This window comes from Balaenoptera acutorostrata, chromosome 3 (assembly GCF_949987535.1).
Source record: "Balaenoptera acutorostrata chromosome 3, mBalAcu1.1, whole genome shotgun sequence".
NCBI classification, from domain to species: Eukaryota; Metazoa; Chordata; class Mammalia; order Artiodactyla; family Balaenopteridae; genus Balaenoptera; species Balaenoptera acutorostrata.
In genome coordinates this window covers 13,406,690-13,420,182 of record NC_080066.1, presented here as the reverse complement: position 1 = coordinate 13,420,182, position 13,493 = coordinate 13,406,690, and the positions used below count along the sequence as shown (strand labels likewise).

Below are 13,493 nucleotides of genomic sequence, written 5' to 3'. Positions count from 1 at the left end.
TCATAACATGTATGTATACTATGTATAATATATAAATAAAATAACATACCAAAAAGGTTGTATAACATATAAATATGTGTGAACCCACTAAATGAAGGAAATATGAAAATCTTTTATGAAGAAAATTAAGTTAATTTTTGTGCATGGAATGTATGTCCCTTCAGGAAGAATGCTATTTTATATAAGTTTAAAATAACTTTCTATGCAATTTTCTAACATAAACAGAATTATAGAAAAATGGAAAAAGCAAACTAACTGGTCCCCCAAATGGATTGACCTATTAGAATTAACCAATGGTAAGGTGCTTTCTTAAATAGAAGTTTTCTTTCCACTAATTTCTAGGATTGTTTTACAGGACACCAGGGGAAATAAAAAACCCTGTCATGTTAGAATTTGACCTGGTTCTTTGTCAAAATACCATTGTAAAATTTCCACTTCTCATATTCTGGGATCTGGGATTTCATTTTAAAAACTGGCTAATTATCATGAAGAATTTTGGTTAGCTGGCTAACTTTTTCAAGTTTCTGACATATATTTTTTAAAGCGTTGGGCTCTATAGAACTTAGAGGAGTTTCATAGAAATCTCTGAAAATTTGCCTTTCTATGAAAGCAGACAAATATAATCTCAAAATTGTTTAATTTTTGCTATCATAATTCTCAAAAATGACTTGGTGACTATTTTAGAATTATTCTTTATAAGACAGATTATCAGTGGATACATTCTCTCAGCTGTTTTTAGCCTAAACATTTATTTCACATTGCCTTCTAATTTTAGTAATCTTTAAAAATGTTTAATAAAGGTGGTTGGTATGATGAGAGGGAAGGCGCCCAGGACAAGATGTTAGAAGACCTAAGTTCTAATCCTGGGCCACTCCACAGCTGTTGTCTTCTGGATCTCTGCCTAAACTGGGGTGCGAGACATGCATATAGGTCTTCCATTCAGCACATTTCTGGTGTGATAACAGCTATTACAGTAACCCAAATTCTACATGGGTCTAGGATGAGTTAACTCCCCTATATTCTTAAAGGCCAGGAAGAAGTAGGGTGATAGCCAGAGGAAAGGCATTTCCAGTTCTTTTTTGGAGGTTCGTTTTCGTTCGTTCATGAGGAGTATGGCTAAAAGCTCGGACTTAGGTATCAAACAGATCTAAGTTCCTATCTCAGTCCAAACGACTTGCTAACTGTGACTTTGAAGATATTACTTAACCCTCTTAGCCAGTTTCCTCATCTCTAAAATGTGAATAATTACCTACTTCACAGAGTTGCTATTAGGATTAAGTGAGAGGCTATTAGGATTAGCCACAGGGTTTACAGATAGGAAGAATTCAATTCAGTAAATATCTGTGTTATGGTCCTCTGTGGGCACCCCTCTTCTTGTTCTTTTTTTCTTTTTCTTTTTTTTTAAGTTGAACTACAGTTGATTTACAATGTTGTGTTAGTTTCTGGTGTACAGCAAAGTGATTCATATATATATATTCAGATATATTCATATATTCTTTTTCATATTCTTTTCCATTATGGTTTATTACAGGATATTGAATATAGTTCCCTGTGCTATACAGTAGGACCTTGTTGTTTATCTATTTGATATATAGTAGTTTGTATCTGCTAATCTCGAACTCTGAATTTATCCCTTCCCCATCCCCTGCCCTCTCTGGTAACCATAAGTTTGTTTTCTATGTCTGTGAGTCTGTTTCTGTTTTGTAAATAAGTTCATTTGTATCACATTTTAGATTCCACATGTAAGTGATATCATATGGTATTTGTCTTTCTCTTTCTGGCTTACTTCACTTACTATGATAATCTCTAGGTCCATCCATGTTGCTGCAAATGCCATCATTTCATTCTTTTATATGGTTGAGTAGTATTCCATTTTGTGTGTGTGTGTGTGTGTGTGTGTGTGTATGTGTATGTATGTATACTAAATCTTTATCCATTCATCTGTCGATGGACATTTAGGTTGCTTCCATGTCTTGGCTACTGTAAATAGTGCTTCTGTGAATATTGGGGTGTATGTATCTTTTCAAATTATAGTTTTGTCTGGATATATGCCCAGGAGTGTTATTGCTGGATCGTATAGCAACTCTATTTTTAGTTTTTAAGGAACCTCCATGGTGTTTTCCACAGTGGCTGCACCAACTTACATTCCCATCAACAGTGTAGGAGGATTATTTCTCCACACTCTCTCCAGCATTTGTTATTTGTAGACTTTTTAATGATGGCTATTCTGACCAGTGTGAGGTGATATCTCATTGTAGTTTTTATTTGCACTTCTCTAATAATTAGCAATGTTGAACATCTTTTCATGTGCCTGTTGGACATCTGTGTGTCATCATTGGAGAAATGTCTATTGAGGTGTTCTACCCATTTTTTGATTGGGTTTTTTGTTTTTCTGTTATTGAGTTATATGAGCTGTTTGTATATTTTGGAAATTAAGCCCTTGTTGGTCGCATCATTTTCAAATATTTTCTCCCAGTCCATAGACTTTTCATTTTGTTTACGGTTTCCTTTGCTTACAGAACCTTATAAGTTTGATTAGGTCCCATTTGTTTATTGTTGCTTTTATTTCTATTGCCTTGGGAGACTGACCTTAGAAAACATTGCTACAATTTATGTCAGAAAATGTTTTGTCTATGTTCTCTTCTAGGAGTTTTATGGTGCCATGTCTTATATTTAAGTCTTTGAGCCATTTCCAGTTTATTTTTATGTATGGTGTGAGGGAGTGTTCTAACTTCATTGATTTACATGTGGCTGTCCAGCTTTCCCAACACCAAAGAAACAGATATTCAGGTACAGGAGGGTCCCAAACAGACCTACACCAAGGCATATTATTCTTGTTCTTTTTTCTATCCATGTTAAGTCACATTATTAGCTAGATCAAATTTAACATTATAATAATACTGGAGAAACTTATGTAGCAGCACTTGGCCACTTATCATTTTTTCACTATTTGTTTTGATGATAAATGCATAGCAAGCAAATATTTGTTTCATTTTTGCAAGTATAAAAGACATAAATAAAGATTGTTCTGATTAGATTTAAATTGCTTTTAATTGCTACGGTAGGGATTCCAAACTTTTTCCTGATGAGGAGCTACTTTTGAATTCCTTAGCGACCAGAGGGCAGATAGCAGAAGCAAGAAGAACTACAATCCTGCAGCCTGTGGAACAAAAACCACATTCACAGAAAGATAGACAAGATGAAAAGGCAGAGGGCTATGTACCAGAAGAAGGAACAAGATAAAACCCCAGAAAAACAACTAAATGAAGTGGAGATAGTCAACCTTCCAGAAAAAGAATTCAGAATAATGATAGTGAAGATGATCCAGGACCTCAGAAAAAGAATGGAGGCAAAGATCGAGAAGATGCAAGAAATGTTTAACAAAGACCTAGAAGAATTAAAGAACAAACAAACAGAGGTGAACAATACAATAACTGAAATGAAAACTACACTAGAAGGAATCAATAGAAGAATAACTGAGGCAGAAGAACGGATAAGTGACCTGGAAGACAGAATTGTGGAATTCACTGCTGTTTGTTCCACAGAATAAAGAAAAAAGAATGAAAAGAAATGAAGACAGCCTAAGAGACCTCTGGGACAACATTAAACACAACAACATTCGCATTATAGGGGTCGCAGAAGGAGAAGAGAGAGAGAAAGGACCCAAGAAAATATTTGAAGAGACTATAGTCGAAAACTTCCCTAACATGGGAAAGAAAATAGCCACCCAAGTCCAGGAAGCGCAGAGAGTCCCATACAGGATAAACCCAAGGAGAAACATGCCAAGACACATAGTAATCAAATTGGCAAAAATTAAAGACAAAGAAAAATTATTGAAAGCAGCAAGGGAAAAACAACCAATAACATACAAGGGAACTCCCATAAGGTTAACAGCTGATTTCTAGCAGAAACTCTACAAGCCAGAAGGGAGTGGCATGATATACTTAAAGTGATGAAAGGGAAGAACCTACAACCAAGATTACTCTACCCGACAAGGACCTCATTCAGATTCGATGGAGAAATCAAAAGCTTTACAGACAAGCAAAAGCTAAGAGAATTCAGCACCACCAAACCAGCTCTACAACAAATGCTAAAGGAACTTCTCTAAGTGGGAAACACAAGGGAAGAAAAGGACCTACAAAAACAAACCCAAAACAATTAAGAAAATGGTCATAGGAACGTGTACATATCAATAATTACCTTAAACATGAATGGATTAAATGCTCCAACCAAAAGACACAGGCTCGCTGAATGGATACAAAAACAAGACCCATATATATGCTGTCTACAAGAGACCCACTTCAGACCTAGGGACACATTCAGACTGAAAGTGAGGGGATGGAAAAAGATATTCCATGCAAACGGAAATCAAAAGAAAGCTGGAGTAGCAATACTCATATCAGATAAAATATACTTTAAAATAAAGAATGTTACAAGAGACAAGGAAGGACACGACATAGTGATCAAGGGATCAATCCAAGAAGAAGATATAACAATTATAAATATATATGCACCCAACATAGGAGCACCTCAATACATAAGGCAACTGCTAACAGCTCTAAAAGAGGAAGTCGACAGTAACACAATAATAGTGGGGGACTTTAACACCTCACTTACACCAATGGACAGATCATCCAAAATGAAAATAAATAAGGAAATAGAAGCTTTAGATGACACAATAGACCAGATAGATTTAATTGATATTTATAGGACATTCCATCCAAAAACAGCAGATTACACTTTCTTCTCAAGTGCGCACGGAACATTCTCCAGGATAGATCACATCTTGGGTCACAAATCAAGCCTCAGTAAATTTAAGAAAATTGAAATCATATCAAGCATCTTTTCTGACCATGATACTATGAGATTAGAAATGAATTACAGGGGAAAAAACGTAAAAAACAAACACATGGAAGCTAAACAATACGTTACTAAATAACCAAGAGATCACTGAAGAAATCAAAGAGGAAATCCAAAAATACCTAGAGACAAATGACAATGAAAACACGATGATCCAAAACCCATAGGCTGCAGCAAAAGCAGTTTGAAGAGGGAAGTTTATAGCTATACAAGCCTACCTCAAGAAACAAGAAAAATCTCAAGTAAACAATCTCGCCTTACACCTAAAGGAACTAGAGAAAGAAGAACAAACAAAATGCAAAGTTAGCAGAAGGAAAGAAATCATAAAGATCAGAGCAGAAATAAATGAAATAGAAACAAAGAAAACAATAGCAAAGATCAATAAAACTAAAAGCTGGTTCTTTGAGAAGATAAACAAAATTGATAAGCCATTAGCCAGACTCATCAAGAAAAAGAGGGAGAGGACTCAAATCAATAAAATCAGAAATGAAAAAGGAGAAGTTACAACAGACACCGCGGAAATACAAAGCATCCTAAGAGGCTACTACAAGCAACTCTATGCCAATAAAATGGACAACCTGGAAGATGTGGACAAATTCTTAGAAAGGTATAGCCTTCGAAGACTGAACCAGGAGGAAATAGAAAATATGAACAGACCAATCACAAGTAATGGAGTTGAAACTGTGATTAAAAATCTTCCAACAAACAAAAGTCCAGGACCAGATGGCTTCACAGGTGAATTCTATCAAACATTCAGAGAAGAGCTAACACCCATCCTTCTCAAACTCTTCCAAAAAATTGCAGAGAAAGGAACACTCCCAAACTCATTCTATGAGTCCACCATCACCCTGATACCAAAACCAGACAAAGATACTACAAAAAAAGAAAATTACAGACCAATATCACTGATGAATATAGATGCAAAAATCCTCAACAAAATACTAGCAAACAGAATCCAACAGCACATTAAAAGGATCATACACCATGATCAAGTGGGATTATCCCAGGGATGCAAGCATTCTTCAATGTATGCAAATCAATCAATGTGATACACCATATTGACAAATTGAAGAATAAAAACCATATGATCATCTCAATAGATGCAGAAGAAGCTTTTGACAAAATTTGACAACCATTTATGATAAAAAACTCTCCAGAAACTGGGCATAGAGGGAACCTACCTCAACATAATAAAGGCCATATATGACAAACCCACAGCAAACATCATTCTCAATGGTGAAAAACTGAAAGCATTTCCTCTAAGATCAGGAATGAGACAAGGATGTCCACTCTCACCACTGTTATTCAACATAGTTTTGGAAGTCCTAGCCACAGCAATCAGAAGAAAAAGAAATAAAAGGAATACAAATTGGAAAAGAAGAAGTAAAACTGTCATTGTTTGCAGATGACATGATACTATACATAGAGAATCCTAAAGATGCCACCAGAAAACTACTAGAGCTAATCAATGAATTTGGTGAAGTTGCAGGATACAAAATTAATGCACAGAAATCTCTTGCATTCCTATACACTAATGATGAAAAATCAGAAAGAGAAATTAAGGAAACACTCCCATTTACCATTGCAACAAAAAGAATAAAATACCTCAGACCTACCTAGGGAGACAAAAAACCTGTATGCAGAAAACTATAAGACACTGATGAAAGAAATTAAAGATGATACCAACAGATGGAGAGATATACCATGTTCTTGGATTGGAAGAATCAACATTGTGAAAATGACTATCCTACCCAAAGCAATCTACAGATTCAATGCAATCCCTATCAAATTACCAATGGCATTTTTTACGGAACTAGAACAAAAAAATTTTAAAATTTGTATGGAGACAGAAAAGACCCCAAATAGCCAAAGCAGTCTTGAGGGAAAAAAACGGAGCTGGAGGAATCAGACTCCCTGACTTCAGACTATACTATAAAGCTACAGTAATGAAGACAATATGGTACTGGCACAAAAACAGAAACATAGATCAATGGAACAAGATAGAAAGCCCAGAGATAAACCCACACACCTATGGTCAACTTATCTATGACAAAGGAGACAAGGATATACAATGGAGAAAAGACAGTCTCTTCAATAAGTGGTGCTGGGAAAACTGGACAGCTACATGTAGAAGAATGAAATTAGAACACTCCCTAACACCAAACACAAAAATAAAGTCAAAATGGATTAGAGACCTAAATGTAAGACCAGACACTATAAAACTCTTAGAGGAAAACATAGGAAGAACACTCTTTGACATAAATCACAGCAAGATCTTTTTTGATCCAGCTCCTAGAGTAAGTAATGGAAATAAAAACAAAAATAAACAAATGGGACCTAATGAAACTTCAAAGCTTTTGCACAGCAAAGGAAACCATAAACAAGACGAAAAGACAACCCTCAGAATGGGAGAAAATATTTGCAAACAAATCAATGGACAGAGGATTAATCTCCAAAATATATAAACAGCTCATGCAGCTCAATATTAAAAAACCAAACAACCCAGTCCAAAAATGGGCAGAAGACCTAAATAGACATTTCTCCAAAGAAGACATACAGATGGCCAAGAGGCACATGAAAAGCTGCTCAACATCACTAATTATTAGAGAAATGCAAATCAAAACTACAATGAGGTATCACCTCACACCGGTTAGAATGGGCATCATCAGAAAATCTACAAACAACAAATGCTGGAGAGGGTGTGGAGAAAAGGGAACCCTTCTGCACTGTTGGTGGGAATGTAAATTGATACAGCCACTGTGGAGAACAGTCTGGAAGTTCCTTAAAAAACTAAAAATAGAATTACCATATGATCCAGCAATCCCACTACTGGCCATATACCCAGAAAAAACCATAATTCAAAAAGACACATGCACCCCAATGTTCATTGCAGCACTATTTACAATAGGCAGGTCATGGAAGCAACCTAAATGCCCATCGACAGATGAATGGATAAAGAAGATATGGTACATATATACAATGGAATATTACTTAGCCATAAAAAGGAACGAAATTGTGTCATTTGTTGAGATGTGGATGGATCTAGAGACTGTCATACAGAGTGAAGTTAAGTCAGAAAGAGAAAAACAGCTATCATATATTAATGCATATATGTGGAACCTAGAATAATGGTACAGGTGAACCAGTTTGCAGGGCAGAAATTGAGACACAGATGTAGAGAACAAACATATGGACACCAAGCGGGGAAAGCAACGGGGTGGGTGGGGTGGTGGTGGTGGTGGTGGTGGTGTGATGAATTGGGTGATTGGGATTGACATGTATACACTGATGTGTATTAAATTGATGACTAATAAGAACCTGCTGTATAAAAAAATAAAATTTAAAAATTAAAAATAAAATTAAATCAAATAGAAAAAAAATCCCAGCAATTCCTAAGAATTTAGAAACAGAAGCCAATTTTACTAATTTCTTATTGTTTGTAAAAGTAATTATCTTAAGTGACTTAAGAACACAATATTTTAAATATAAATCCATTTTTGGAGTACATTCTGAAGACAAATAAATGTACAAAGAATCAAAAAAAAAAAAGTCTACAGATAATAAATGCTAGAGAGGGTGTAGAGAAAAGGGAACCCTCGTGTATTGTTGGTGGGGATGTAAATTGGTGGAGCCACTATGGAAAACAGTATGAAGTTTCCTTAAATAAAAATAGGCCAAAAAGAAAAAAAAAGAATTCCTTAGCATCAGACAGGTTCTAGCTGGAATGGGATTTCTGACAGTTAATGGGTAACTTGATGTACTTATTTATGGGTCCATACACTGAGATGCATACGTGATCTGTATGCATTTATGAGAAGTTAGGTAGTGATAAATGTACACCCTGCTGAGGGGGTGAGAAGTATAAGTCCTGAGCACATTTCCTTCCCTGTGGGGAATCCTGGAGATTGTGGCAACGCTGAGGTCCCTGGGGAGACAGGTATACAATGGCAATTAGCTTGGCAATTAGCCAGGTAAAACCTCAAGAATTATAGGTAAGTCCTAATTTATTTATTGGGGACATTTATTTTAAAGCAATACTGTCCAACAGAAATACAGTATGAGCCACATATGTCATTTAAAATATTCTAGTAGCCACATTTTAAAAAGTAAAATGAAACAGGGTAAATAAATATTAATGATATATTTTTGTTAGCCCAATATATCTAAGCTTTATAATTTCAATTTGTAATCAGTATAAAAATTATCAATCAGCTATTTTACATTTTTTATACTAAGTTTTTGAAATCTGGTGGGTATTTTATCACTTCTAGTGCATCTCAATTCAGATATTAAATTTCATTGGAAATACATGATCTGTATTTACATTATATAAGTTTACAGTTAAAAAAGTAGATTCACAAGTTGTTCCAAGCACACCTAAAATTTTTCTAATAACTAATTGAATATCAGTTATTAATATTTTTAATAAAAATTAAATATAAAAATTCAGTTCCTCAGTCATATTTCTAGGGCTCGAGAACCACATGTAGCTAGTGGCTACCATATGAAACAGCACAATTTTTAAAGTTTTGGTTTTTCTAAATTCACTTTCTACCATTTCTATAAAAGTACCTATCTCGTGTCTAACACATTTATAAGACCCAGGAAGGTGAGGCCTGCTTAAAATTTGTGACTAACTCAGAGAGAAACAGTTGTAACTTCCTTGGTTTAGGAATACTTTGAAGAGACTCACTGTTGAGGGACAATTTTTTTCAAGGATAGGAGGCCTTTGGTGGAGATACATTCTTTAAGGTAGCTCTTTATGTATGCATGTATGTATCTGTTTATCTATGACTGCCTATAAGCACACTGTTGAGAAAACACAGTTTTATCCACGTTAACTTGACAAATTGTGGAAGAAATTAATGTAATATAAATTATGAGTTTTTAAGTCAAGCATCTGAGGATAGATAAAGATTATTAACAAAGGATAAAGCAAGTCTTGAATATTAGGTTTTATTTGGAGAAAACACCTTAGGAGGTTTAATTATTTTGAATGTTTTAGAAAATTTTAAATTACACTTAATAGATTTTTTTATCCATTTAGTGTATTCTAGAATGCCAAATTTTATTTGACATACTTTTATATGCTTATAAATTCTTTTCATGGTATATGAAGCATCTCACAATGCATTAATCAATATATATAATACTTTTATACTATGTATTTTATAAAATGATAAATTTATAAATGTAAATTTATAGTACTATAGATGCCCAAAACCAACAAAAAGGATTTATTTCCTAGGTTAGTATGATGAAGTATTTGTAAACTATTTATTGAATAGCTGTTTAATGTGAATTATACTCCCAGAAATTTTTGTTTTTATGGGTAGCCAGATCTGATTAAAACATACATTGAGGGCTTCCCTGATGGCACAGTGGTTGAGAATACGTCTGCCAATGCAGGGGACTTGGGTTTGAGCTCTGGTCCAGGAAGATCCCACATGCCGCAGAGCAACTAAGCCCGTGCGCCACAACTACTGAACCCACGAGCCACAACTACTGAGCCCTTGTGCCACAACTACTGAAGCCCATGCACCTAGAGCCCATGCTCCGCAACAAGAGAAGCCTCCGCAATGAGAAGCCCGTGCACCAAAACGAAGAGTAGCCTCCGCTCGCTGCAACTAGAGAAAGCCCACGTGCAGCAACGAAGACCCAACGCAGCCAAAAATAAATAAATAAATAAATAAATTTTTTTAAAAAACCATATGTTGAGAATAATCTGTAGGGTAGTCAGAATGTGGAAGTTGATTAGTAATGATAGACTGTGTTGTCTAACTTACAAAAAAACCCATTGCTGTGATCATGAAAGCAACATCAGTCACTTGACATAATGAAAACAAAGTCTCTGTAATAAAATACTGTTACTGGATCCAAGTTCCTGGCTTTGAAAATACCCCTTCTTTGCCATTGCATTGATATCCCTTAAATGTTTGCTGTTTCTCTGGCACAGTCTGGTGAGCTGTTGTTCTCTTCCTTGATCATCTCTACCCTCGTGCACAAAGCATTCCTGGAGCATAACTGGTCAGTGTATTAGAGGTTTCACTCAGAGAATTATTTCAGATAAATATCTTATATTAAATCTTTTTTGCCTACTGTGCCGAATCTTTTCACAAAGATCTAATAGAAAATTTTCTTTTTCAGGTATTATTCCCCTGGATATTCAGATATACTTCTGCAGAGAGTGGACAGCTATCAACCACTTACTAACTGAGCAAAGTTACATTTTTATACTCAAATTCACAGCAGAGTATTTATGAATGACAGTTGTTAAAGCTCTTTCTAAATATTTGAACTAAATACATTCTAGCTTTATTCACTGTGAAAAACCTTTGGATATTTTCTAAATTTATGGAATACTTTAAAAATTAGTGGCTTGAATGTATGAGGAACTATTCATGTTCATTTGCATAGGATATGATCTAAAGGTAAATTTTTAAAAGACATTAAAGGATCTAAGGCATTAGTTATTGTTCCATTAAAGACCACACGCACACACCCACACACCCTTCCAACTAGATACAGATGAAAGATGGTGTTCAAAAACTCTTAATTATTTTGCCAATTCCTCACAGGCACAGGCAAGGAAGGCTGGCCTTGCAAATTCCACAGTAGGATATCCAAGGGAAGTACTAGCTGAAAGAGGACACTGATGACAAAGTACAGGGCATTTGAAAGACATACTGATGCTGGTTACACAAATGTGTTAGCCGAACATATGGAATCTATCGATAACCTGGCAGGTTTTCCTAAAATTTAGGAAGTCTCCTCTTCATCCTAAGCTTCCTAAACCTTTTCTTACCCTACCTAAACTGTTCCTTACCTTTCCTGGGGCTGGACAGGGTAGAAGTCAATATTAAGCACTATGCTATTGCAGGCATGCTTTCCATTTTCATTGAAAGGTTTCTTCTTAGTCTAGCCCTGCTCATGAATAAACAAGGAAGCAAGCAAATAAAATGGGTCCTCAGTGTTCCCTTGTCCTAGCTTCACATTCCCAGGTTTCAAAAGTCAGATTTTCAAGGATTTAAGGAAAAATTTGAAAAGAATACTGTCCGACTCAGACTTTACATTTTCACAAACAGAGCTGAGAGGAGGGTAAGAGGGAGTTGTGATAAAATTTTAAATAAAAACAGCATTAGAACTGTCCTTTTCATTTTTCCGTTGTAGTGTTTCTGACCTTGGGGAATATGTGATTAGACTCAGGAGTCTTGGTTAGTTGGCAGCTGTGTCTTTTTTTTAATCTAAAGGACATTCCTTACAGTGATCTCCCCTGGAGGCCTGGAGAGGAAATAAATGGTAACCAGAGAGCCCCTTGGACACAGTGTTTCCAGTCTGGTTGGCCTTCAGGTTTCCTTCTCAGACTCTTTTTTTTTCCCCTCTCAAAAGAAACCTACCATTTATTTTTGGTATTTTCTGGATTCATCTCTGTCATCATTTCCTAACAGTACATAGCTTTGTTGTATATTTTTAAATTTCATCATACCCAAGATTACCCCATTTCTTTTTGCCTTGTATCAGTCTAGAATTGCCTGCAGTTTGACTTTTTAATACGTTTTGAAAAGGGCCTATTTTGTTTCCTTGCAGTAATCTCTTAGATCCATTGCATAAGAAAATGTAATCTTTATCCTCAGTTTTGTAGCTTCCCTTTCTCTCCTTCCTGCCTGCCCAGCTTCTCGTATGAACCTTTTAACAAACTGAGAAAATAAAGGTGGTTTCCATCTTTCTTCATTAATAATGACAGAAATTAGTCCATCTACTATAAGACCTCCTCAAATGTTATAGGAATGGTGAATTTCCTATTATGTATTTCTTGCTATTGTATGTTGTATTTGAAATTTTTCACTTCTTAAATCATTTCATACTTATCAATAGTTTTAAGCTAAGAAAAATAAAAATGTTTAGTGGAATTTGAATGGGTGCTTTAAGTTGTTCATATGCAATTTGGAAAATATATGCTATGAAATGTTTCTTGACATAAAACACTTAAAGCAAAATGAAGCTTTCTTTATTCTTTGCAAAGTCTATTATGAGACTTTTAAAAAAATATTTTCTATTTGTGCTAGAGGAAAAATAGTGTCTCTCACTGATGATATTCTTTGTTATTTTCACTCCTGGTTTGAATTTTGTCAATTCCAATCCTCTGTTTCCCCTCCCCACCCCCTGCAGTTTATTTAAAATTCAACTATCATTAGGATATCTCATTTAGCTTACATGAACAACAGTTTATTTTTATCATTTCAGGAATAGAATGGTTGAATCTTATTATTGGTTGAACCTTATTATTATTCATTCAGTTCACCTGTTGTGGAAATAGGTGTGTATCAGTGGTACCTGAAAGGAGATGGTGAAAGTTTGGGTTCTGATCATGTCTGTTAAATAGTAAAGGTGATAATACTTGCTCAGCAAACTCATAAGATGCTTATGAAGATAACTTGCAATGATGCATGTAACAATTTTGTAAACTCTTCTATCCTGTGCAAACCAATATGTGATTTATGGGCAATCTGACAGTCAGTGACAGATTACACATTTTGGCCAGCAGTTGGGCACACCAGGCCCCATAATCTTAGATCAGTGGAGTTTATTCCAGATGATTTATTATAAAGAAAAGCTAAATTTCCTGCCCTCAT

The 13,493-nt window shown here is 35.2% G+C and overlaps 1 protein-coding gene across 2 annotated transcripts in view; it reads left to right on the top strand.

Annotated features, from left to right (window-relative positions):
- The window catches only part of SPAG6 (sperm associated antigen 6), a 74,043-nt gene extending 61,272 nt beyond the window's left edge, over positions 1-12,771 (top strand). For both annotated transcript variants that reach the window (XM_057543794.1, XM_057543793.1), the window contains one exon: positions 11,008-12,771. In XM_057543794.1, coding sequence (XP_057399777.1) covers positions 11,008-11,073 — 66 coding nt within the window. In that variant the 3' untranslated portion in view covers positions 11,074-12,771. The remainder of the gene's footprint in view (positions 1-11,007) is intronic.
- Positions 12,772-13,493: the final 722 nt, after the last annotated feature.